This window comes from Sceloporus occidentalis, unplaced genomic scaffold, assembly GCF_023333645.1.
Source record: "Sceloporus occidentalis isolate IW3139 unplaced genomic scaffold, rSceOcc1.0.p SCAF_34, whole genome shotgun sequence".
NCBI lineage: Eukaryota > Metazoa > Chordata > Lepidosauria > Squamata > Phrynosomatidae > Sceloporus > Sceloporus occidentalis.
The window spans coordinates 10,052,324-10,079,343 of record NW_028317014.1 but is presented as its reverse complement, the minus strand read 5'-3'; the positions used below and the strand labels follow the sequence as shown (position 1 = coordinate 10,079,343).

The window sequence follows — 27,020 nt, the reverse complement described above, 5'->3', positions numbered from 1 at the left end:
CTCTTAATGTCCGACCTCATTGATGTAGCTGAGGCTAACAGTGAAATCGGCATTCTACATATTAATTAAAAAGAACGGATAATTTTCGAGAGTCTGCCCGAACCTACGTAACGCTCCTAATAGACCAGTGTAAGGATAATTATTTCGTGAATAGTGCACTGATTAGTAAATTGGTTGTCTCTTATCTAAACAAAGGGCTGTTTTTAAAAGTAACAAAATTCATTTGCAACACTTGTTAACATATAAACAGGCGCAAAAGGGAGGTGTTTACTGTTCACTAACGGTATTGTTCCTTTAAAAAGAGGGTATTCGAATGCTTGCCTCAGGGTGCCAGTGTATCTGCACCCTCATGTTTTAGTAAATACCATCAGATTCCAGTTCCATAATCTCTGCTTCCCAGACACCTGATCGTAATAAAATGAGATGTGGCAGAAAGACACATAAAATGTTGCGTACGCGCCAGTATAAAGCTCTCTCCTTCTAGTACCTCTTCACGGTAGATCTGTCACCAGAAAAATAATTTGCCTTAATCAATAAGAAATTAAAAAAGGTGTTTATAAGCATTGCTGGTAATATTTGACATACTTTAAATATTTATAGTAATAACGTTTCCAGTTTCTTTGAAATCTTTACGACCCATGAGTACCGATATTCAGCAGGGCCAACCCAGGTGAATGCGGTTGTATCTGAAGAATGTTTGGGAATCTTTGTTCCCTGTGACCGTTGTGGCCCTTAATCCAAAATGAGATATTTTCTTGTAAAGCCATCAGTACATTGTACAATACTCACCAGTTTACAAATGGCCCATATAGTTAATTCCCCATAAAGTTCTGACCAAAGAGTGGCCTCCTCACTGCAGGCAGAGCTGGATATGACTAAAACACAGAGACATATCATTACTTTTGTGTCGGAGGATTACCGGACCCACACTCATTCATAAATAGTGACACATCTAAAGAGCTAGGCCAGGTGAGCCCAAGACAGAAGCTCCCTCTTGTGGCTGTCATTCAGGTCAAACCCCGCAACATGTCATCATGAAAGCTGATGTAATAAGACCATGAAGGTTATACACTAAGGCCCGAAGGGTTATTCACTAAGGCTCGAAGGGTTATTCACTAAGACTCGAAGGTTTGTTCACTAAGGCTCGAAGGGTTATTCACTAAGGCTCGAAGGTTTGTTCACTAAGGCTCGAAGGGTTATTCACTAAGGCTCGAAGGGTTATTCACTAAGGCTCGAAGGGTTATTCACTAAGACTCGTAGGATTGTTCACTAAGGCTCAAAGCTACATGAAACACCTAGAGCCAGCAAAGAATGTATGTTGGGGTCCCACATCTCATCGACTTCTGCAAAGGTCAGTACATTGATTTCTCCTGAATTTCCAAGCATGGAAAAAAAATTGATATCTGCTCAATTTCTGTGAATTTCCTCCGTTTTTAGGAGTGACGGGTGGCCAGTTTTATTGGAATACATGACAGAACAGGCTACAAGCTTGGCCTCCACCTACAACGGACAGTTCCCAGTTAGAATTGATACATCATTGATACAACGGTCTCTAGACTGTTTGAGAGCAGGGCTCCTTTTACCTGATTTTGCCTTTTTAAATCTGTCGATTTGAGATTGTCATACTCCATGATATGTTTTATTCATAAAAGATTACTAAATGTATTAATTAGATACATGTAAAAGATGTGTTAAATGAAAGTATTAATCAACCTGATTAAAAAAAAATGTGCAGAAACTGAGCCCTTGGGAAGGGTGAACTGAATGAACATCGGAGGTGGTTGGCGAGGTATGTTTCTTCTTATAGCTGTGTGGGCCAATCAGAGAAGTTCCATGATATGAAAGGTCACCTGTAGTAAAATGATTAAAGAGCTAATGTTTTCACATTATAGCATCAAACACCTATAGCACCTGTCTGTCTGACTCCTATAACTGGGGACATTCACATTTACTGCACCTAAGTCTTGTGTTCACATGGGTTCTTGGCTATGCTTGATGAGGGTTTAACTTGACATCTGGTGGGAGAGGTTCTTGTTTAACCATTACTTCGAGTTCATTGAACAGTGCATTCCCAGATCAATGTTCTGTCAAGCAACGGATCATTCCTCCAACGCCCTCCTTCCAAAGGCCTGAAGACATCTAACCATGACTGGGAAAGGGTAACAATTGTTATATGGGAACCAGCAAATATTTTGAGTGATGGTCCAAAAATAGGTGAGATGGTACCTTTTGTTTTAGAAAATCACCTTAGAATGAAAGTTAGTAGCAAATGTAATATGTGAGTTTTACTGCTGCAGATGTTCGGAACACCATGAGACCACGTATTCCGAGATCCCTTATTAATAGCATTATTTTGGGGAGCACATGGGATATTTGTGCCTGGGGTGTGATTCTAGGATTCTTGACATAAATCAATACATTTTGAAATATAAAGATGGGATCTAAATGTAAAATGGCGTTTTAAGAGACCCCTCTTTAAACATGCCAAGCTTAATCCAGATTCGGACATTCACTTTCGGCACCTCCTGCACGGAGTGTGACAAATCGTGTGTGTTCGCTTTGCTCTTTGTCCACTTGCAGTGACCTCTTTGTAAGAAGTCAGTGAAAGTTCAGTGAGCCTCAGGACACCCACAGGACATCAACGTAAAAGAAAGAGAGCAAGCAATGGGCGAGTCGCATTAACCTCTGGGCTCCCAGAGAGACTACGGGTACTTCAGCAGAATAAAAACCCTTGGTGAGAACTAGATTCATTTCAAATGGGTGACCCCAAAAAGTCGGATTGCTTCCGTCAGTTAAGTTAAGTTAAAAGCCAGTGTTTGTTGTGTTATCAGTATTGATGATAGGGCCACTGCCATTGTAGGCCCACAGAGGGAGAAAGGAAGAACTTTACCAAGTTACCTAAGCAGTACATACAAACTGTGATCACTGGTAATCTCTGACACTGTTTCCCACCAATGCATCCACCTTTTAACCTTAGGGTAGATCATATTGCCATTTTTATGTAGAACTTTTGTTATTCATTGTACAGCGCTGTGGAATATGATGGCGCTATATACATCAATAAATATGATCAATCAATATGATGATAATAATCATAATAATAATAATTGTAAGAGACAATTGTGACAGCTGACGTTGTCAGTGAGAATAAAAACTGTCCGGCCAATTTGAAGACCCATTCATGATGAGATTAAGATGACCACATTGGCCATTTTCTTCCAGCATGCACATACATTACACATCTCGTAGACCAGCAGTAAAGTATTGCCCTACAATATGCAGTACGTAGGGCAATAAGTAAGTGAGTAATTGATACTCTTTTGTGAGTCTATACACCCCATATACTGTCGGGCAGCACTTTACACGTGCCGGTAAGCAACACGTGAAATGTAAATGTGTCCTGGAAGAAAAACAGCCAATGTCCCCTGTTATGCAAAGTACATTCTACTTGCATTGCAAGAGAGATCGGGACTCCAGGAACTGTCTCAAAGACGTGACTTGGCCCGTTCTCCTAGGTCAGTGGACCTTCCAAGATCAGACCTGGATCCTCCCCTTTCATCAGAGAACGCTATGATTTTGCTGTTCATTTTAAAAAAATAAATACATTTTAGATTTATACTACGTAGGGGATTTTCCAGAGTAAAACAAGGAGTTTTATAACTAAACAAAAAATACTATTAAAAGAGGCTTTAATAGACCAATTAATAGATCAATGTCATTTTGATGTCTTTCCTAAACCAGTGAAGCACTTCGCATCCGGTTTAAGTGGGCGCCAGACCGGCTCGTTTTCCTATTTCAGGTGGCACCTTTTCTACTACCTGCACCTTTTCAGTAATAATACAGTCAAGGTGCCCTATTGATTTTTACATCACTCTTTCCGCATTTGCAGGTTGCCTAATCCTCCTGTCACCTGTCTACGTGAAAGTTATTTTATTTATGATGCAGTTACGGTTGTGATTTGAAACGTTCTCTGCCTGTTTCATCCCTTTTGTAACAGATCCTCTGTATTTGTCCCCAATGGACACGTTAACAATGTTTAGGAACGCAGCATTCCAATTGTTGAAGAGTTTAATTTTTAATTACGCATCTTCACGAGACTAACTACTTGTTACTTGGTGTCTAATCTCATTGTGCCCATATTATGTTCAATATTGTGCCGTTCCTGGAATCTCTCTCGATTTGCCCCGTAGGTAGATAGTCTGATTGGCATATTGGGGCAGACAAATGCTATAAGTCCATTGTTTTGACCACTCTTACAATGAAAGCTGGATTTTTATTTTTTCTCCATTCATCAGGACAAAAGGTTACTCAACTATACAACAGCAAGCGCAGGAATTTGGCTTTGACCTGGGCAAATCATACAAAAATAGAATTTGACACAGAATTCAACATCAGATAAGAACCATTCAGCCCTTCTAGTCTGCCCATTGTTCTTGAGGTGAGGCCTTAATCAGTCCTTGGTTTCGTCTTAGATTAAGGATAATGTTTACCTACCCCATACATGTTTCCATTCTCTCACTTTATTAGCCTCATCAGCTTCTGCTGGGAAGATATTCAATTGATCTACCATGCTTTCCGTAAAGCAACATGTCCTTACAGTACATCTCAACCTCTAACCCTCTAGTTTTAGACTATGACCTCTTTTTCTAACATTTCTCTTCTTTAAAATAAACTTCTCTCCTGTACTTTGTTAAATCCTTTAAAGAATTGAACGGCTTCTATCACATCTCCCCTCCTTCTTCTGTCCTCAGAACTATATCCCATTGTCAGAACACCGGACAAAAGGTGTGTTATCTTGGACATTGTTGACCCTCTTGTTACAATATATTAACTGTTGACCCACTTGTTACAATATACTAACAAACATTTCCAATGCTACATTTTTATTACCAAGTCTTGCACATTGAAGGCACCGGGGACCTCTCTGGCCCCTTCCTCAGTCTAGTGGACAAAGTCTTCGTCACCTTGTTAAATAATGCTACCCTGGCAGTGAAAGGGTCACATTTCAGCACTCCAAATCCTCATGGACACATTCACAAACGTCTTGGATGTTGTGTTCTCGGCTCCAGTACCCCACCTATTGGTTTATATCTGATATAAAAGATGTTTGGGCATTTCGCTGTGGATTCTCGTTTCACTGGAACAGAGGTATACATAAATAGTGAATACAAAGGCAAAGCGATCAGGCTTTTGTTGTAATTATAGACACTCTGATTCTATGAGCTTTCTGTTAAAACGTGGCCATTTGTCTATTTCATGTGTTTTCCAGATTATAGCATGGCAGTCATATTGTAAACGTGGAATGCCGATAGAATAAATACTTGCCGCATAATAAAGGGAAGCCAGGAAAAAGCTCTAAAAAAGGAGGTGGTATCAGTAATTGACTTATCATCCCAGTTAATATGCGGCAATGTCAGACCAGCATAATATACATAATTATCATGACTTGGGTTTTTATGTTGCTGCCAAATTCCAGCCCCAGCCCATGCAGTTGTCCAGAGACTATGGAGTTGCCATTTCAGCCATTTTCCAGAACACAAATGTGTTTGACATGCTGCTGACCAGTGCCGCCCTGCGGTATGTGTGATGTATAACTGAGCAACTGATTCATTGTTTTATATAGCACCATCGTAATCTGTAGCGCTGTACATTTGGTAGGCAGGACATAACAAGTAGTATGTAACATAACAATTTGACTTACGGAAACAAGAGGTGAGGAGGGCCCTGCTCAAACGAGCTGACAATCTAGAGGATGTAATGTAGCTTGTATGTAATTTTGTGTTAAAATGTAACATTGTGGTTCACCAAAATGCTAGATAAAGACAACCACTTAAGCACTAGGGAGACCGTATTTGCCATTTTTTTCCACGGCACATATACATTTCACATGTGGCTAACAAGCACATGAAAAGTGCTGCCCTGCAATATGTATGATATATAAGCTCACAGAAGGGAATCAGTTACTGGTTATTGGTTGGCAATGAGGGAAATGTATATGCGTGCTGGAAAACATGGTCGATGTAGCCCGGATCTCCTCTTGTCTATCTCACGAACAAGAACCAGAGCTACCGAAAAAAAAGAGCTTGGTGCTGCTAACTTGGTCTTTGTGCGCCGTCTACGCAAGAGACAGAAATAGGGATTAACATGGCCCCCTAGATGTATGCGGTTCTCCAGAAGCTGACGTTCACGAACATACGTCTCCTGGCTATATGATAAATGTGAGGAACACAATTAGCCATCTGCCGTACGTCCGTGATTTTAGGCTTTTGAAAATTCGATGTGCTTCCTGCGTGAGTCACTAGTATTTTCTTCCTGTGAAGGAAAATGGAAAATGAACAGGGGCCGCAGTCTTTGGAGACAGGGCCACGGGACGGGGAGACTTCAGAGTTGGCAGACAGTACCGAGAAGGTTTCAGGGCAAGAACTTCCCCTGCCAAAAGGAGATTCCTCAGGCATGTAAGGAGAATGGGGGCAAACTGGGTGTTTTAAAGACATTATGACATTTAAATTTCCCTGTCTTGCGATAGCTACATATCGCAGCCATGCTTTCTTCCGTTCAGCGATACAGTATGCATTTTTCGTGGCATTTGACACCCCCGGACTGAATCGTCTGACCTTTCTACTAAAGTAGCAACAGTGAATGTCTCCACTCCGGGGAAAATGGCAGGCAATGCCACTGCTGTTCATTTTAACTCTTGCGTCCTGTTAATACAGCTGCCAGATGCCCAGGATAAGTCTAGGGTTACTGGCACATGGGTGCAGTATTTCTCCGCTCGAATACAGACACACTCTATAACACCATACACTTATACACACTCTATACACACTCTATACACACTCTAACACCACGTGCTAACTAAAAGAGATCATCATCATGTATAAAAAACAATAACAAAACTACCAGCAAATAATAAAAGCTTAAGCAATGGAAGCTGACAGTATAAGTCTGTATCCCTCAAATGGCTGCAGTCGCCGCGTCTATACTCACAGGACTAACGGGACTGCCGAGCTGCAAAAAAGCAATTAGTGTGGGGTTTAAATACAGCAAGAAAAACAGAGAAATTGTGCGAGGGGATCAGCGTCTTCCTCCATATTCCCGCCGTAATCCTCCCACTTCTGTCTCACTAGAGTCATCGGCATTCCTCGTAATGTTAAGTAGCAGGTGTATAGGAAAATCCTTATCAAAATAAAAGAGCAACAAAGGGAAAAGACAGCACAATAGTGTAATACTGTTCAAAATCTAGGAAAGTGTGTTTACTAAACACAGGCGCTTTTACATAAATTGTAGGCAAAAACACATGAAACAACATAGTTTCAAACCAGGTACCTTAAGGTGTGTTGTCCTACTGGGCTGTTTTATAGATCATACACTTCTAACACTGTGCATTAACACACTACAACACCATACACTAATACACACACACACTACAATACCATAAACACATACACTCACTCACCTTGTGCCGATTGCCTAGGTTACAGGGGCTCCTGGGTGCTGTGCACAATATGTTCCTGCCTTAGCGTGTCCCTTTGTTCATATGCCTATCCCATGGATGTTTAAATTACCACTTCTACTGGTCGACTGTTCCACTTATCTACTACCCTTCCAGACAGCAGTCTGTATAATCAGCCCAGTCACATCACTTGTAGACAATAACAGATTTTATGTTTTGAAGTCATAGTTTTTGGCATTATCTGAGATCCCTTTTGGCATTTCTAATATGCTTCTTGTGCCCCCCATATATGCACTGGCACATATATGTATACACACGCAAACTTACATACTCACACTAACACAAATATACACTAACATACACTTCCTCACTCTCAACATACACTTAAACACACATGCTAATACACACTCAGACACACAGATACACATATGAACATTCACAAACACACATCCATGCTAACACACAAAGACATACACATTCATTTTTATACATAAATGCTTACACACTCACACACATACATACATGCTCACACACACAGATGTTTGCACACAAACACACATATACATTCATGCTCACACACATATACATATATACATTCATGTTCACACATGCATACACATTCATGCTCACACACATATACGTATATACATTCATGTTCACACATACATACACATTCATGCTCACACACAGACATACATGCTCACACACAAACACACATACATCCTCGCACACATATACACGCATGCACACAAACACACATACACATTCACTCTCTTTCTAACATATATATACATTCACTCATAAATACTCCCTCCCAACATCATCCCCTTACATCACTTACCGTTTTCTTTCTGGCGCTCACGCTCACTATGACTCCGAGTATGTAGTGAAATCGATTTGTTTGGTTAATCGTGCATACATTTATCTATGCTGGACATGTACCTAAAATGAACAATTCCATTCCAACCACTATATAAACCTTTCCAGCTACATAAATCTTTAACCTGTAAATCACGCAGATGTGGATGGCTGGACTGCTTTGTAACTGGAAATGTTACTGTAGGACTGCAAAGGGTTTGATTCCAAGAATAAGCAGTAATTGTATGGATAATGAAATACGAAATATATCTACATCCTTTTGTGTTATTTTTCTTTCCTTGAACCTGGGGTAACCTATGCTTTTTGTCATCTGTTGACTTTCTGCAAATAAACCTTTGCATGTTCATGAAAGCTGCACCCAAAAACCTGCGCGGGGTTTGCGTCGTTGCGATATCTGGCCAATATATGCGTGATTTTTCCTCATCAGAATAATAATAAAATATCTGCTGCCTCTCGTATATTGAAACGCAGTCGGCTGTTTAAAATGCCGGCTGGCGTACAGGTACGTCTCTCATCTTATCGCTGCTCGGCAGAGGGTGATGGGAATTTTCCAGCCGTGCGGTCCTGTAGGTTAGAAAGTATGGTTTTGCATTGGCGAGGACATGAGATTAGCATCCGTGTCTCGGTTATCGCCGCCTCCATAGTCCCCACTCCAGAATATATGACATGATTAAAAAAAACAGGAATAATTATAAACATTGCTGGCTGTGGCTTTCTCCCAATTATGAGCTATTCCTGCTTCCCTCGCAGATTCGTGTGGGAGTGGGAGACCCCTGCGGGGAACTAGCTTACATTGCTATGTCTGCTGCTCAGTGAACAGCAACGAGAATCGGGTGAGAATAAGGGGACGTGGCTGCTGAGCGTGCTGGAAATGCATACAGATTAACCAGACCCTGTCCAGTCTCGTACAGCTTTGGATGTCTCTCTTAGGTCTCTCTCTTAGGTCATTACTGGCTGCGATCACAACACAAAGTTGGAATTGAAGCGTCACGAGTAAAACTGACGTTTCCATTTTTGGCTGCTTGTCCCTGTTGGGGTGTTTACCGAAGTTTGGTTTTTAATATTATCTTCTGTATTACGCTAGGATGTTCCACACTTTTTTTACAATAGAAAGGGGTTAACGACAACCTGACGTACACTATACATTAAGAGGAAATTATATTTATTATGATTATTTGTTGTTTCATATAGCTGAGGACAAGAGCTTACAATCCGAAAGACGTCAGGACAAAGGCAAAATGTAAAGAGTCATGTGTGCTCCCCACCATGCATGCACACGTGGACCCTCTGTGTGCAAGCAGGGAATCACTGCTTCATTGCCCAAAGTCAACTGAGCTTGTATGTTTTGTTTTAGAAAACCAGTCATGATGAACAGACGCGCCACCAATCTATTCAGACACTTGCTTACCCTCTCATTGAACATACAAAGTTATGAAATATTCTCCAATTGTCCCTTTTTAAAAAAATAGACCCTTATTTCCCTCTGTTTTCCTTCTGGAGTTGAAGTCCAGCCAAATACAATGCCTTCTGCTTTTTTGGTCTGAAAGGTCTCTCACAAGAGCCTGTTTATCTGAAGAGCTTTTACCTCTAGCTGTGGTCACCTACTGGGAAGATTCTAGGAGATGCCAGTACTCCTTACAAGTCTTACTTGACTGAGAGGGTGGTATATAAGTGGAGCAGTCTCCCAGGAGAAGTGCTAGAGTCTAACACAGTGGGCAAGGGGATAGGCAAATGGCTACTTAGACAAAGAAATTATTGTGGTTGAATTAACATTAATATTTTGGAGCTTCTTGATCCAAGGAGACATCTGTCTCCTCTAGCTCCCCCCCCCCGACATTATAAAGGGTTAAATATTCTTCCAGCAGTGTCAATGAGAGGCTGTGCTAAGCTTTAATTACGGCGGCGACAGACGTGTCAGCCAGTTAGTAGTCACAGCCTGTCTCCCGTCTCCTCAGCTGATCGCGAGTCCCGTGTCCTCTCGGCGCGCCTTGAATGGAAGCTGTGTGAAGTTCAGGGACCGGCTGTAATCCTCCATTGGCTTTTCACCACTGGGCACCGGGGATGTGACAATTATACTATTGTGATCCTCCTTTAATGACATCACAGCGAAAAATCATGTCACCCCGGTGTGCGTATCCCTGCAGAAAAAAAAAATTCTCTCTAACGCCTCCCCTCCCGATCACCTCCGCCGCCGCCTGCCTTAATAGCAGCAAATAACGACTGAGGCTTTTAGCACATAATGCCCGTCTATCTCCGAGACAAAAAAACAGACCCGTCTAAAACCAGGGGAAAAGGTGCCTGAGAGTAATCTCTGCCTACACGCCATTAGCAGCGTTTGTAGCTTTTTGACTCTTATAGTGAAATAACCTAGTTTTAAAGCCCTTTTCTTTTTAGTGCTGCTGGCTAAAGGATTATATTTAGCAGTTAGCTTGGCGCTTGCTTCCTCGCAACGAGACAAACGATACTGCATAGGAATCATAGAATCCGATGGCATTCAGGGCCCGGGCTGGCACTGACGGGGCGGCCTTGGCACTTTAATGCCAACGACCCCCTGACGACATAAGCGCGGCCAGCTGATGTATCTACGGACACATCCAGTCCCTGATCTACCGCCGAGCTGGATGAGTATGGGGAGTCGATGAAGCGGGCATTAGCCCGATGTGCCAGATGGCCAGTCCAGGCCTGCATCTAAGCCTCTGATCATCTAGTTTTAGATTATGGCCTCCGCAATTTTTATGTCTTCTCCTCTGAATTAAACAATTATAATTATGTGCTATTTATCCAATCATTCCAAACCTATTATACCGCGGTTTGCTGTGTGCGTTGTGATTTTTACTTATCATTTAATTCGATTTAATTCGATCATTCCTCGTCATCTATTTTAAAAGCCCCACCGTATCCCGCAGCGTTATAGGAGCGACGCAGCGCACAAAGCCTGCGATAAACCGGAACGCTGTGCTTTCTACCGTTGTAGGGCAGTTTGGCCCCTCGGTAATTTATGAAATAAATAAAATAAGATGACTGTTCCTTTAAGGCTCTTTCTTACTCATTTGTTTGGTATACCCTTTGCCTTTAGCTATATTTGGTTTGATAATGACTCTCGTGGTTCGTCCAGGCTGCTATTTTTGTGATTTCCCCGTGCGTATTCCTTTTCCATTTGGTACTCAGAGAGTTAATTGTTATTCTTTATTTTCTCTCGGCACTTAACTTAGAGGCGTTCAGGGCCCCCTTTAATTTTTTACGCCTTAAGCCCCCTCCTAACATCGTCCTGCGTACAGTATTAATTCCTTCTGCTTACCCAGGATTTTGTGGGGGGAGGGGAGGCATTCAGTCCTATTGCACTCATCCAGTGCTGTTTGCAAATGCTTCCAGAGCGATTGCAAGCACGGTGTGAGCGTTCGTTCCTGCTTCCCTATACCAGCAGTGATCGCTACTGTCTGTAAACACTGGGGGGAGAAAAACAAAAAGCTGAGGCAAGTAGAATTCGCTGTTGCACCACTCTGGCATCTGACAATGAAGCGTTTCCCAAAGCACTCGAAGGGTTAAGGTGAATCAGCGTCAAAGCAGATGAAAAATGCATGCTCCGTTGGGTACCTTCGCTACCTTGCAACCATACGACATACATTTTTTATAAGGGGTTGTCATTAAGAGAGAGTTCCGGTGACCTTATCGTGGTAGCTAGCATTGCTCGGGGCCGGAGCTGGCGTTCAACGCAGTGTCGCATTATCAACGGAAGCCGTAGTAATGTTCAGAATTAACACTCTCTGCTAAGGACGATTGCAGGATGGGAGATGTTCGTTATCTGCTGTGGCCTTACCGATATGTACCACCAGATAATAAAGGCCGCGGTACAGCGGACACAGTGGATGGGATGATAATATGTCAAAAACAATCATAAACTATCATGAACAACATTTGGGGTATAAACTGTTTTACTTGAGGGTACCGAGCGACCCTAAGTGAGAGCATGAAGAATTTTTGAACTTTAAACTGCCTTTTCAGCTGTAGAAAAACTGACATTCAATTATCCCGGACTAAATACGGGTCGGGACAAATCTATTGCAACCTTACTGAAAGTCGGACCCTGACTCTTGTTTATGCTCATTGCAAAACTTAAGCGTACTGAAATCACCAAATTAAAGCAAAATTTACTATCTGAGCGGCCAAATCGACATGGTATCCATCAATCGACAGGTTCTGTATCATTTAGATTACCTGACATTTGCCACAATGCCCGGTATGTATTACATCGAAACGTCTTTTAGCCTAAAGGGCTAATTGTGGCAAAATGCCAGTAAGACTGCCTCTACGGGATATCGCTGTTTATCAATTAATTATATTAGACAGTGTACGTTAATTTAGCTTTAAAAAGCGGTGAAAGCCCTTACTGAGCTCTTTCCTTTGAAAACAATGCGTTACTCACTTTGTTACCCAAGTCTATCTTATTCTAGAGATGGTGTAGGAGAACTGTTTTGATCGATATTTGGACACAAAAAGAACAGGAATTCTGTATATGATTACATGAAAACATGTGATTTAATCCATTTGGCTTGGGGTACCTGTGCTCAACATGGAGTATCCAAAACTCCTGGTCTGTTTGTGATATAAAGTTCTGCACCCTTGTTACAGGACTGCACATAATGTACTGTCCATACAAAGAACACAATGGGATCAATTAATTAAACTGCAAGTGCATGTGGTGGGCAAAAATGCAATTACAACCACAGAATCACTAAAGGTCGTGCCGTATTTGCACAGAAACTATGCAGAAGTGAAATTGGTGTTGAAAAAATGGAAGCAAGTCGCAGATTCATTGATCCACAAGCTGTAAATACAAGCTGGACTTTTAAAAATAAAAATAATTGAAAAACAAATAAAATGGAGTCCTCCAAACAAATTATAACCCAGGTAAGGGGTGATGCTCACCCTTATTCCCCCTCCCTATGAGCAGGGTAATAAAACCCTTATCCCTCTGCAGCGGAAACGTGTGGTCAATGAAGGATGCAATTCACCCAATAACCACTAGGTTGCACTGGTGCACAAGATTATATATACACATGATCCCGTGCATACAGCAGCCTTTTTACAAACCACTGCCATCTGATGCGAATAGAACTACTTATATTTATTTATTTTTCATTTTATTTTTTTGGGGTGGACATTGATTTTCATTCTGTAGTTAATTTATTTCCCTGCAGCTCAATTTTATGTCAAAACCAAAATTCTAGAGAGTAAATGTATTATACCTTTTGGTCAGAGCAGGAGTCACTAGACATTAAGTCTTTACACAGTTTAAAATAGTCTAATAATGCATTGACATCTATTCATTTTACTTAACTCATTTTATTCCAAATATTTTTAGCCCAAGGTGCGGTTGGAGAAAAATTGGCCTAAAATAACCAACACTGACATGTTATTTAAGAGATAAAGAAATCCGAACATTAGGACTCTTTGGGTTATGAACACCTCATCCTACACCTTTTTTGTATGGAATCCTGACAATGACCCCCGTTCAATGGGTAAAAACTTTAGTAAGTGTATCATTTAGCAGAGACCCTTCATGCCATGACTTCTGTTCAGGTTGGACTTATCCCAACTTAAACCCCAGAGCAGTTCCACACCATTTTTAAGATTGTGTTTTAGTGCAGTATAGGCATAAACAGGACTGGCTTCCCCACTAGTGTACACTGGGCATGTGTCTAGAGCACTGCGTTACTGGAGACAAAAAGGATGGCTTAGCAGTATCTCTGTCTACAATCTCTCCAATCTCCTATCCCCTGGCCTTACTATGACTATGCCTCTCCAGAACCCTTCTGCTGGATGTGAAAGCATTTTAATATGACGCGTTTCCAGAGCCAGTAAATCATACAAAGGCAAACGGTGAGACGCATTTGCCTTTTTGCAAGGCAGAGATCATTAAATGGGGCTGGCCGTGTGTCGCTTGTGTCCTTGGCCTGACCTTCATGCGCTAATTTGGTAACGGAAATATCATCCTGGTGGTACCCCCTGCCAGCTCGGGTCTTTGGTCTCTTGTATGGTAGGATAAGCCCTGTTTTTTAACTGATCATGTAAAAATGTGATCTTTTTATGTTGTTTTTTACCCTTCTTCAGCCACGTGTGTGCTCATGCATTTAAATGTGCAACAATTTGACGCAAATTGCCCCCGAAACCTGGGTAATCTGCAAAGTGCGAAAACGTGTGAAAGTGAAAATTATTGTCGCGACTCATCGTTTTAGATACTGAGATGAAGAGGCAGGTTGGCCAGATGAGCTGCACTGTGTGATTAATTAATTAAGTCCCCTTTCTGGGCCGGGAATCAATGCTTCATATTGCTGGATGGCATTTTTCTTTTCTTGGCCAGCAGCGCATACAGGTCACATGCCTCTGGTACTAAATGGAAGATCTGGCAACCCCAGCGATGGCTGAGAGCTGGCAAACGGCACACATACACATGTATGATTGAGAGTGTTAGATTGGGTTGTTTGGCATGAGCAAAAACCACAAGTGGTCCGTAGTGTGGGAGCTGCTGCTGTCAGAGGCCACTGAGCGGATAAGATTGTGTGCCCTAACTAGTGATTTTAACACCCAAAGGGATGTGCAACGCGTTATACAGGTGAGGTACGGTAACACACAAATCAATTATGTTGGGACAAGAATACAAAATGCAAAGACAACCTTCTCTCTAGTTTCCCAAAGTTGGTTCTAAAGTAACAACAGCGAGTGTGGGGAGCGAGAGATCGCCGTTCTAACCATCCACAATAAGAGGTAACAGCAGGGTGGGCTTGGATGCCCAATGCTTTCCTCTGCCCTGGTTCATCAGGAGAGGAGAACTGTGAGGAAGAGCTCAGACGGATGAATTGCCTCCTCCTTAGCCATCTTTGGCAATCTGTTTCATGCAGATGTAAAATAGGTACGTAGGCAGAAGAACCACTCCTGTGATTTGGCATCACATTTTAGTTATATGGCTCCTTCCAGCAAATAAGGCAACACATAAGCATTATAGCTATCACACTGACTGATCTCTGACTATGCTATTGGTTATTGCCTGGATATCGCAACATTGACAAGTCTACCCATTCATAAAGAATGTTGCCTCAGCTGTTTGCCAAAGACCTCTTGACTTTACACTTTCTTTACCTTGATTTGTAACTTTTTTATTTCCACCTAAAGAAGTGATGAGTATTGCAGTACTTGCCTTTATCCAATTTAAACTACTGGACTAACACGGCTATCCCAAGCTAGATATATATATAAATGGACAAAAGTATTGGGATACCTGACCATTGCATCAACAGGGATTTTGATGACATCTCATAAATACATAGACACTAATATGTAGCTGGTCCCCCCTTTGCAGCTATAGCAGCTTCCACTCTTCTGGGAAGAGTTTCCACAAGATTTTGGGGGTGTTTCTGTGGGAATTTTTGCCCATTCATCCAGTAGAGCGTTTGTGAGGTCAGGCACTGATGTTGGATGAGAAGGGCCGGCTCTCAATCTCTGTTCCGGTTCATCCCAAATATGTTCGATGGGGTTGAGGTCAGGGCTCTGTGCGGCCGGTCAAGTTCTTCCACACCAAACCCATCCATCCAAGTCTTTATGGAGCTTGCTTTGTGCTCTGGGGCACAGTCATGCCGGAATAGAAAAGGGCCTTCAACAAACTGTTCCCACAAAGTTGACAGCAGAGCATTGTCCAAAAATGCTGAAGGGGACATACCAAGACTTTTTGGTCAATACTAGGCTTCCAACTTTATGGGAACACTTTGGGGAAGAAGTTTTTCTCAGCAAAAAGGGCCTTCCTTGTCTGAGTAAAAACCCAGCAGAGTTTCAGAATGAAATGCAGACCAGTAGAACACTAGAACCCCTGTCTATGGGCACAGAGAACTGTGAGACAGGTTAAGGTGCTGGGGCAGGCATTTGAAAATATCCTCTTCGTCCTCTTCTGAATAGTTTTCTATTTTTTTTTCTAGCAGACATCATTTTCCTTGAATTATTTGCAGATTTTAAATAACAAGCAATACCAATTATCTGGGGACCTGGCAAACAAGCAGACAATAATTAAATATTAACCCTTTCCGCTTAAAGACATCCAGCAAAAGAATTGTAACATCACTAATTCAATAACAGCCAGTAAATATGTCTTTAATTGTCACCAGTGTTCATGTAGGGTGATAGAAAGCAATAAATAATAATTTCGAATAAAAAATACTATGCTCGGATAATATAATTAAATCAGAGCACAATATCTAAGAGACAACTCCAGACTCACAATGCAAGAGATTTCTCAGTCCCTGAGACTTTCAGTATCTCAACATACAGCAACCACAAAGTATAAAATCTGGAAGGATTAGTTTTTGGGTTTTTTTAGGTGGAAACAGAGACCTTTGCTCCTGGAAAGACTCTTTGGAATGTAACTTATTTAACCAGTTACTGTTATTTTTAGTTTTTTAGATGCTCCTGTTTGGAGTCTGATGTTTTTGAATACTATTTACATAAAAAAAGACAAAGCTTATGAAATTCAGGTAATAACAGCATTATACTTAAAAATAAGAATAATAAAACAATAAATAATAAAAAATACAATTCCAGCAACTATAGCCCCAGGGTAAAAAGTCAGTCCTCTGTACAGGGACCTGTTATGGTAAAACCTAAAATAGAACAGCTTCTTGAACCTTGTTAATTTATTCTATACAGTGGGCGGGGCTTTCCCAGTAACACAGAGTAAATGCGATGCCCCCACCATTTAAAGCAGACCACCAGTAATTTGATACGCTACTGTGGATGCAACACAAAATGTTTAAAAAAAAGTGAATGTTTCTGTTTTGAGTCTATATCATTATTTTTACCTGCATTCTGGTATTATTCACTATTATACTTTTTCTCCAAATACTCCATTAAATCCGTTTTACATATCAAAAAATTATGTAAACGGTAATCTCTTCTCACGGAAGAACATTGACCACGAACTCATTTTATTGGAATTTATTTATTGCAGGCATATCATGTACATATAGAAAGTGTGATGGGCGACAGCGAAAAGAAAGCGGAACGAAAGAGAAACGAAAGAGTTGGATACTGAAAAAGTGAAGGCATGCACCAGCAGGTTCCATAGTGTAGCGGTTATCACGTCTGCTTTACACGCAGAAGGTCCTGGGTTCGAGCCCCAGTGGAACCACGCTTCTTTTACTAGCGCAGGATTGTTTCTCCCTTTTAATATCAACCATAAAAACGTTCAATTGTAAAAATAAATAAATAAAAAATCTAAGTGGAATAACCTTTTTTTATTATTATTATTCAGCTTTTTTGTGTGTGTTAATCCAAACATGTACTAGGATAATTGAACAAAAAAATCCATTAAGGTAGAAATATTGGTTGTTTTGTATTTTTTTCTGCCACCGCAGAACGCGGCATTTAACACTGCCTCGGTTAGGCTATTTTTGTGAGCATTTACAAGTGAAGAATAGATTTGTTCACCGCAAGCTGCCCTGGGGTTCTAGAGGTGGCCCCAGACCCTGAGCTTCCTGTAATAAATCAGAGACCTTTTTTATGGTTTTATGTCTTTACACCGGCATTGTTTTTTCACTGCGTTCGTGTATTTTTAGAGTGAAGGTTTTCTTTTTAATATTAGAAAGAGGGCAGAATTTTTTTGCAAGGGAAGCATTGTAGCCCCTTTGGGCGGCCCTCTCCCTCAGACAAGGTTTCCAGTGGCCCCTCACCTTGTGGGGAAGCACCAAGAAGATCTGGCTCTCCTGCAGGCCAGAGAAGGGACAGCATATCCATACTTCCCAACGCTCCTGAATTTACCAGGACAGTCACTTTTTTTGGGGTCCTGTCCCGTCAAATTTGCGTCTACTGCCTATGCACAGTGCGTTACATTAGCTGTGTACAGGAAACATTGCTTGTTAAGTTTGTATGCCTAAAACACACACAGCCTAAATTGTTGTGAATGAGCTCCAAACTACCAGTATCTGTACTGAGTAGCCTAGAGCTTAATGCTAGACCCAAACTTACACTCACAGAGCACCCCAAAGCGAGAAAATATGACATTTAACAGACGGTGTCTTAATAGACAAATTTGAGCTCATTTACGGAGGAAAAATTAGCATATCAGTTTAATTCCACCCACAAGGGTTGTCTAGAACAGAACTCTGCACAAGGAAGCCAACGTTCCCCTTATTTTCTTCACTGTGAAGAATGAACACTCCCCAGCTCCCAAGATAGCATGTGGTAGGGCCAGATCTACTTAATCCCACTCCAACAAGAGGAACCACAACCACGAAAACTGCACCATTGACTTGAAGCAACCAATTAGTGGCAAGAATTGCTTCCATTAAAATCAATGGGTGCCTGCAGCCTTCCACGTGTCGGAGCTGGAGCTGAGCATGGAGATACTGTCTGTTCAGCCGAACACAACTAGTGTATGGAAAATAACTAGGCTGAGATTCGAGTGTATATGACTGCTGGGGTCCCTTTCCGACACCACTTTTTCTACTGCTGTTTGGAACGTTTTCAACGTATGACGCAGGTGGCATATGCCTTGGACACAGGCTTATCTTAGATGCCCACAGCACCTGTCCAATGGGCCCCCTCAAAAGCCACAAAATATGTACCAAGAAGTCTGCAACAGAGCAAGTCGAGTATGCCTTTCTGCTGAGATTACACATTTGAGCTCTGTGCGCCACCTGTTGTAAAGCACAGTGACATGACATCATAGCCATGAGCTCGACCTCAGGTGGCGCACAAAGCATTGAAGAGGATTGGCTATTGGAGAGGTCTGTACTAGGGATGCACAGGCCTCCATCTGCACCGCTCAGCGGCAGGTCCTGCGGCACACATTGGGCGGTGGGGAGGGAACAGCATTTTCTCCTGCTGTGGGAGAAGCAGTATTTAAAAAATTAAAGATGTCTTTGGCTCTGATTCTGGGGATACAGAATGTCTGTTTGGTCAATATGACATAATGTAAGCCATAAAGAAGCATTATTTTGTGAACAGGGCCCGATATTGTGCATTGTGTGCTGCTCGCCTGTGCTTTTGACCACTACATTGCCGGACCTTTTGCCTGGGTTTGCCCCAAGGCAGAACGTTGCCAGCCCTCCCTTGGTTCGCTGTTACTGGAAAGAAAAATGGCTGGGAAGTCTATGAATGTTAATAATGTAAAGCTCTGTACCCTCTGAAAGCAGTTTTTGATCATTTAAAGGCTTGCATTGAGTAAATGACTCAGATGATTTGACCTGTAGGTGGCGCTAGCACACAAATATTCCTACCCGCCTCTACTGCTATAAAAGGATAAATTGCTGTATTTCTGCACTATTGGTTCCTATTTTTATATGCGTTGCAGTTTTCACAGACTTGCAGGAGCCCCATGAGATTTGAGGAGCGTGAGCGCTACACATCTGGTGTCCTGCAGACCCAAGAATGCTGCGGATGAGTCGGGTAAAAAAAAGTCAAGTGACAACATCAGAATGCATTGCACATTAGGAGACTAGAAGAATGAAAAAGAGGATAGCAAGATAATTAACTCAAAAGCCTTTGTTGTTGGGTGATCATCATGGGTGTTGTCGACTGTAACAGTCACACAGATTCTAACTTACACTTTGTAAAGTTGACAATGTCTGTTTCTGAGCATAAAATGAATGTTCTGTCTTTGTGCCGCCCTTTATACAAAGTCTTACCTTCCAACATTTCAAATGCCCATGGAGAGACAGTTCTCTTTTAGACGACGTGAGAGATGTGATAAGGGTGCAGAGATTTACCAATACTTGGGAATGACTCAACCCAATAGCTCTTTGAGGCCTTTAATTTTTCTTCTAGAACCTCACTAGTAGGGCTTTGCAAGGCGTTCTGGCACACCGGGCAAACAACCAATGGGCTGTTGGGTGAGCTGCGCATATCCAGCCCTCAGCCAGACGAATGTCTTCAGGCGGCCACTGGCCTCAAAGTGACAGGGCCACCCTGCCATTTGCCAGTCTGACACTGAGTGGTAAAACAGGGGCACAATATCTTTGAGATCTATTTAAATCGTGGTGTTGTCCCCCCTTGCACATGCATTGGAGATTCAGGAGAACACCCCATGTGCATATGACCCCCAGATAAATGCTGTGCAGGAGTTGTGCTCAGGCCCCCGTATGCATGTGAGGCAAGGACTCCCATTATTTTCAATGGGCCTGCATTTCCGACCATGATTGGCTTCTTCTAGTGATAAGAACAGTCGGACCATAGAGGAGAAGGGCAACTTCATCAGGTAAGTGCTTTAATTTTTTATTTTTCATTTTGGAAGAATGTCCTGAACCCACGGAATCCTTTATTATGCGGGTGTCGGGAACCTTAATAATCCCTTTAATGCATATCGTAACTGAGTGTCACCTTAAATGTTTTCTTTGCCTTTTAAATGCACAGAGACATTGGTCAGAAGAGAGATTGGTTTCCCTGCCCAGTTTCCTTCGCTTGAGGGAGACAGGCTGGGTCGAACACAACTCCTGCTTACTAGTGGCCACGCATTCTAAACTTACTGGCACTGGCCTGGCGAAGGTTCTATGGGGTCTAATGGTGACAAGTCATAATCTGACACAATGCTTGGGATTGAAGCATGGAGCCCAAAAAGGTCCATGTCGAAGCTTTCATCTAATGTCCCCACTTATCACTTTTACATTTTTAATAACATAACATAGCACCAAACAAATGTTACATACGGGCAGCCAATGCAGAAATGAAACTATGATCGTCAACATGTTTGTAAAGCACGGAGTCTTGTGACAGATGTAGCAGGTACCCCCTTGCCTGTTTGGCTAGAGTAGTCAGTTAATGATTTCCCATCCTATGATTTGGCAAAGAACATTTTTGATTCTGGATGGTAGGTGTTTTAGGAGTCATTAAGCTCAAGATTACTCTTGTTTGCACTTTGTAGCCATCAGGGTTTAACCCCTTGAGGAACAACACATTGAACTACAAAGTCTTGCCACTTAGCGGCATGCGTCCCAGCTTGGGGCGATACTTCAATTACACCTTGTGGTGCTTCCCTGAGTCACGATGGGTGCCAATATACCTCTTGCCTTGGCACATTAATTGGTACTAAAAATGGACTTCGTGACCTTTCTACGTAGTAAAGAAATGGCCTGCATTCAATCTAGTGCAGGTTGATACAGGATTGTAAACGTGTTCGAACAAAGGAGTTTTATTTCCAGGTGTGAAATGGCATTTGGGGTGGGTGGATAAAGGTTTAAACATGTTAGGGCAGACCACCTTAAGCATGGGAGAGATGACTAAACCTGTCACTTCCATGGGTCCTCCTCATGTTTTACAAGAGTCCCAGTAACCTCTCCTTCACTACAAAAGTTATAAGTAAAGACAGACACATATTTGGTGTTATTGTACGAGGAACTTAGCAGTGAGTTTGCTGGAAAGTTCCACTTTCATCTCATGGACATCACTATACATTAAGAACAGCTAATTGATGAGCGTCTTCTTACATTTTTAACTCATACTTGCTCCTTCCAGGATTCTTTGCTTTTGATGACCCCAACAACGGATTCTCAGGGTCAATTGAATGCCTAAGCACACTGAGTGGGAATCCAAACTCCTTTATACCAGAGTGTAATTTTCCCTTAAACCATATTCAGATTTGGGAAATGCATGCTTCCTCAAAGTCATTGGCATCCAGCATGACACTTTTGATGGGTAATCCGTGGTAAAGCCATTATTACTACATAAGTCATTGGAATGGTTAGGACCATGTACAAGCCCATAGCTAATGGACAATTTCAAGAGCAAATTGTCAGCCATATTTATTAATTACGTGTAAAGGGCAATATATTAAAATCTGGGCTAACATGTGACGATACTTCATATTCAGTCTCACTACCCATCCTAACTTTTACTACTGATGGAGACGGTGGAGAAAGAGGATTAGAAGACTGGGTTTGGTGAAAGGAAAAAGCAAATACTGGAAAAAAGAGTGCATGAGGAAGGCTGCAGAGGAGTACGTGAAACATTGCATGCTTTCTTACGTTCTAAGCCCATTCCACTAAACATAAAGGAATAAATGTTAAAATGTTGGCATTGATCAAGTGTGGGTAATTGAATTGTACGGCTTATAAATAAAAATTAAAATTATCGTACAAGCATGTTTCCAAGGTTATTAGCGGTTATTGAAGCAGCATATAATACAGTGTAAACAAGTGAAAAAAACTAAAAAGTTACAGCTTGAGTGGTTACAACTGATAAGGATACGGGCTGGCTCGCCCAGCCAATAAGACGAGAGCAGCCAGGAAAAGTCAGATTTTATTGGCTTCCTCCAGACAAACATATCACCATAGCTACTTGGAAACATCTGTTGCTAGGTGGAGTCTGATCGCTGTATATTTACATTCTGTACCAAGTTATTCCACTCCAGAAAAAGTCCAACATTTTACATGCAGCACTGCGAACAACTAAAGACCTCCAGTTTTAATGGGTAAAAAAACTTGGTGAGGTTTATGTTATACCAGAATAGGATTTGGAAAACCTGACTGCCGGACCTGATCACACGACAGACAAAATAAAAACAGAGAAGGAATGCTTCATTACCCAACCATATGGCAGAGTATCTCCGATACTGATCGGAAATCATTGGTTATCTGGCGGTGTTTCCCTTTAATTCTGACTTGCTGAATTCCCTATAAAAATAAAAAATAATGAACAACTTTGCCTAAGATTCTCCGCTCTTTATATAGCATAGGCATTATATTTCATACTCCAATTGGTGCAGCATGGTCAAAAAAAATCCGAAGAGCATGAGGAGTCATTATGGTGAAGACCAAGTCCATTGCCCACACCAAGGCCAACATCCTTCGAGTTCCTCAAAACATTGTCCACTTCCGTAGTCCAGAAATACATGATGCATTACCGCCTGTTACATCTTTGTTATGTATGAAAAACTGTTCTGCTACAAAAAGGGATATTGTTACCATACTAATAAATGGTAAGTTTTTGCTGATTATTCAACTCCATTGGTCATTTTGGTGATAAGAACAGTGTACCAGAATCACCTTCTTCATACATAACCCAATTGTTTTCTTAGATGGCGGACAACTTCCACTATTTGCCAACAAAATGTTAAGGCATCCTCACCCCAGTATTTTTAATTCGATCTTGTAGCCTAATACAGGACATTCACAGTTCTGTTTTCTTGAAATAAGACTATGTTTGCATCATTTTCCTGCTAAAGTATGCGACCTGAGGTGGTATTATATATAATAATATAAAAAAAATGTCCGTATACAGCTTTAATTGCAAATTAAGCTTCCTGAAATGGAATAAACCTTCTGCTGGCCATGATACACCTTGGCACGTCTTAGCAACAGATCCCAGAAGGAAAAACGCAGGCTTGGGCGTAACTGGGGGAGGGAAGGAATAGAGCCAAGGTAGAAAAACAAGAGTCAAGGTCGTGTGTGGGATCTAGAATAGAGAAGAGCTAGAAGAGTTGCAGGTAGGGCTAAGAGCTAGTCCCAATACACACCAGGGACCTCAATAGAAATGTCTGCTAAGTTAGTCATTTTACTTTGCGTTTCCTGGTGCGTGCATTAATGTGCAAAAAATGCATTGGCATCCATGCAAAATAGGCTGCAAAGATGGGAGGGAAGAACAAGAAAAAAAAAACAACATCATTTAGTTTGAAATGCTTCTAGAATAATGTCCGTTACTTGGAGAGCTGACTTCGATCTCCTTCTTGTAGCAGTTGGTCAGAAGATTGGCCTTTTTGGTAAGTTTAGTGAGGACAGATAGAAGACCTCTTAAGTGATGCTGAAATTGTTCTACCAAATCACTTGTCTCATCCTCAGTTGCTTCTTCATTTTCAGCACGGTGTTCTTGTATGGATTTGTTTTCTTGGTTAATTCCCCACTTCATGTCATGCCTTAGAGATTTCAACAAGAGGTAAGAGTCATACAGGTTTTTCTGCTCAACAACATCTGTAGACTTGGAATGGTCTCCATGGCCCTGCCTATCTGGAGTCATGTCCTGGAGCATGCTAGGCACCATGATTGTCTCATCCATTATGGTCGTAGCAGCATTAAAGCGATGAATGGCATCAAGGAGGGATTGGCGTGGATGTCCATACTGCGATTCCTCCATGCTTCAAGTTCTTTGGTGCCTTCAAACAGTCTTCTGCAATAAAAATGTTTATCACACTGAGTAAATGCGGGATAGCACAGGCATCATTTTTATATAAATACACTTTTTTGAAATGGCAAAGGGGTGGGGGGGGGGATAAATTGATAGTAAAAAAAAAACAAATCAATGAACAATGATAAGGTGATATACAAAACATCCTACTGTAAACACCATTTAGTTCTACTGGAGATGCTCCCAGCTACGGTCACCAAGCAGGCCCACAGATAATAGATTCAAGGTTTCATTCAATAAACCATATTTTGTCCCCAATTAAAGGACATTTGTACATCTTTCAGAGATACCCAAACTAGATGCATCCTGCTGAGAATAAACTTTGTACGTCTAGACCAATTCATTTGTAGCTGGATGGCTTTTCCCATCATGATGAAGTTTTAGTACAGAAACACCAGGTAGTAGCAGGAGGATACAGGCACACAATGAGTCTTTGGGCTGGAAGCCACACTGTCTTCTAAGTCGTCCCACAGGTGAGTTGGGCTACTGACTTTTTCCATCACAGACTGCATCAATAGTGATACAGAGAGCTATTATATTACTTTGCAAGACTGAAACCAGACTGAACACATTCTTGAAGCCGATCATTGTGGCGATCAGAGCTTCTGCCCAATGCTGGAAAATTAGAGCATCACATTTCGGCATCTGGGCTTGGTGGCAAGTATTTTACCCCAGCATTAGACAAATTATTTAGATGTTACGCCTCATTAGATAGTGGGTAACCACTGTATCGCTCAGGCGTATAGCAGATAAAGTAATCGCTCTGTTACAACAACACGTAATATACTTTGTTTTCCTCTTTTCTATCGGAGGATCTGTCTAGGCGACTGATCTGGAACGCAGCCATCGCTAATGAGTCATCGGTGTAGCTTCCAAAACGGGGACATGGGACAGTAATAGAGACCTGCTCATATGTACACAGACAGACACACACACCTGGTGTCTTTCTCCCAAATTAATCTTTATTGCAACAATTTACTTTTAGTAAATGGTATGCTTTGCTTAAAAACATGAACTGTAATCATTAAACCCAGGGATGTTGAAAGTAAATCCACACGTTTAATAAGTGCGATGATGGACAAGGTGGAAGCAGATATTTCAGGGTACACACACACCCCTTCATCAGTGTGCACCTACACTTCTTAGCTGTAATCATTCAATGTGTATGTTATAGGTTGATCATCTGAGCAAGTTATTGTCAGAACAAACCATTAAGAAAAAGAAAGTGTAAAATGTGCTGAAAGGGTTAAAAGTAGGCACTGCTCGCACCTCATTAGAGCAGCTCTTAGTCCCTCTGCTGTTAGAGGAGAACGCATTAGGGATGAGTAGGCGAGTCCATATGGAGATAGAGATTTTTTTCCAGGTGGAACAGAGATTAGTGACCCTTGATCTGTAATATAGTGCTATGCAAAGCGACAAAAAGCTAAAACAGACAATTGTGTTGCTGTCCCACAAAACATTAGTTGCGCTGTCAAGTGTGCTATGTAAATAAACCCAAGCAGACCTGCTGGCAGCCGTCAAATTCTAGGTTTCTGATACAAGACCCACTTGGCCCATCTAGGCCTGCTCATTTATCCCGATGTAAACACCCAGACCTTAATCAGTCCCTTCAGGATCGTTTTAAATCTATCCCGTGTTTAAATTCTCTCACTGTAATAGCCTCTACCACATCTGCTGGAAGGCTGTTCCACTTATCTACCACTTTCTCAGTAAAGCTAAGCTTCCTTGCATTACACGTAAACCTCGGACCCTCTTGTTCCAACATTCCCCTTCCTTTGAAATAAAATCCCCCTATGACATCTTCACCTCCAAGCCATACATACTGCGCTCCCTTCGTCTCCCCGGGTAGGAGCGCTCCTCTAAACTCTTTAACGATAAAACCAAATCTTAAGAAACTTTAAGAACTTTTAAACATTTTACGTGAATAAAGAATTTCTGCAGAATGCACATAAAATATTTTTAGCGGTAGAGAATGTTTATATTTCTATTATATTATATCATTGCTAGCAGTTATTACCGCCTGCTACAGTATTCAGGAAGTTTTAGTTTCCTTTACAGAAGGGAAGTATGGACACGCTACAGGTTTATATGTAAAGCGCTACTCCACGCATACGTAATGATGCATGTTTCATATGTTACTGCCAAGCCCCACACAGAGTCTGACATACAGCGCGGCTCCTTACACGCGTGTTCCTCTGGACAGAGCAAAAAGGGGAAATTTGTCCCTCCCGTAACTCCGAGTCCACGGCTCGCGCTCTCGAAGCTGTTGACGGATCAGCGACCGGTTTGAGGACATCCATGTTTCTGTCGGAAACGGCTCAGCCCTGCATTCAACGATATCCTGTATGAAATGGACGGCTTCCAGCTGCGCCTCTAGTAGAACAATAATTAGTTCCCGCCGGAGTCGGGTACAGCAGCGACTTTTTCCTCTGCCTCCCGCCCCATCTATGCGCTTCCTGGGAATTCCTCAATCGCGCATTATATCTGCTCGGTGCCAGGCAGACCCCGTCTCCGGGGCTTGGCGGTGTTCCCA

The 27,020-nt window shown here is 41.8% G+C and overlaps 1 protein-coding gene and 1 non-coding gene across 2 annotated transcripts; one reads left to right on the top strand and one right to left on the bottom strand.

Annotated features, from left to right (window-relative positions):
* Window positions 1–17,431: 17,431 nt before the first annotated feature.
* On the top strand, window positions 17,432–17,504 carry TRNAV-UAC (transfer RNA valine (anticodon UAC)). The gene has a single exon. It is a non-coding gene; the product is annotated as a tRNA-Val (tRNA).
* A 6,467-nt stretch (window positions 17,505–23,971) lies between these two features.
* On the bottom strand, window positions 23,972–24,436 carry LOC149298283 (mid1-interacting protein 1-B-like). Its single transcript, XM_089487688.1, has one exon. The coding sequence runs from the start codon at window positions 24,434–24,436 to the stop codon at window positions 23,972–23,974; it is 465 nt and encodes a 154-aa protein (XP_089343814.1).
* Between the last annotated feature and the right edge of the window lie 2,584 nt (window positions 24,437–27,020).

Coding starts and splice junctions, on each gene's coding strand:
- LOC149298283 (XM_089487688.1), bottom strand. CDS start 24,436: ATGGAGGAATCGCAGTATGGACATCCACGCCAATCCCTCCTTGATGCC.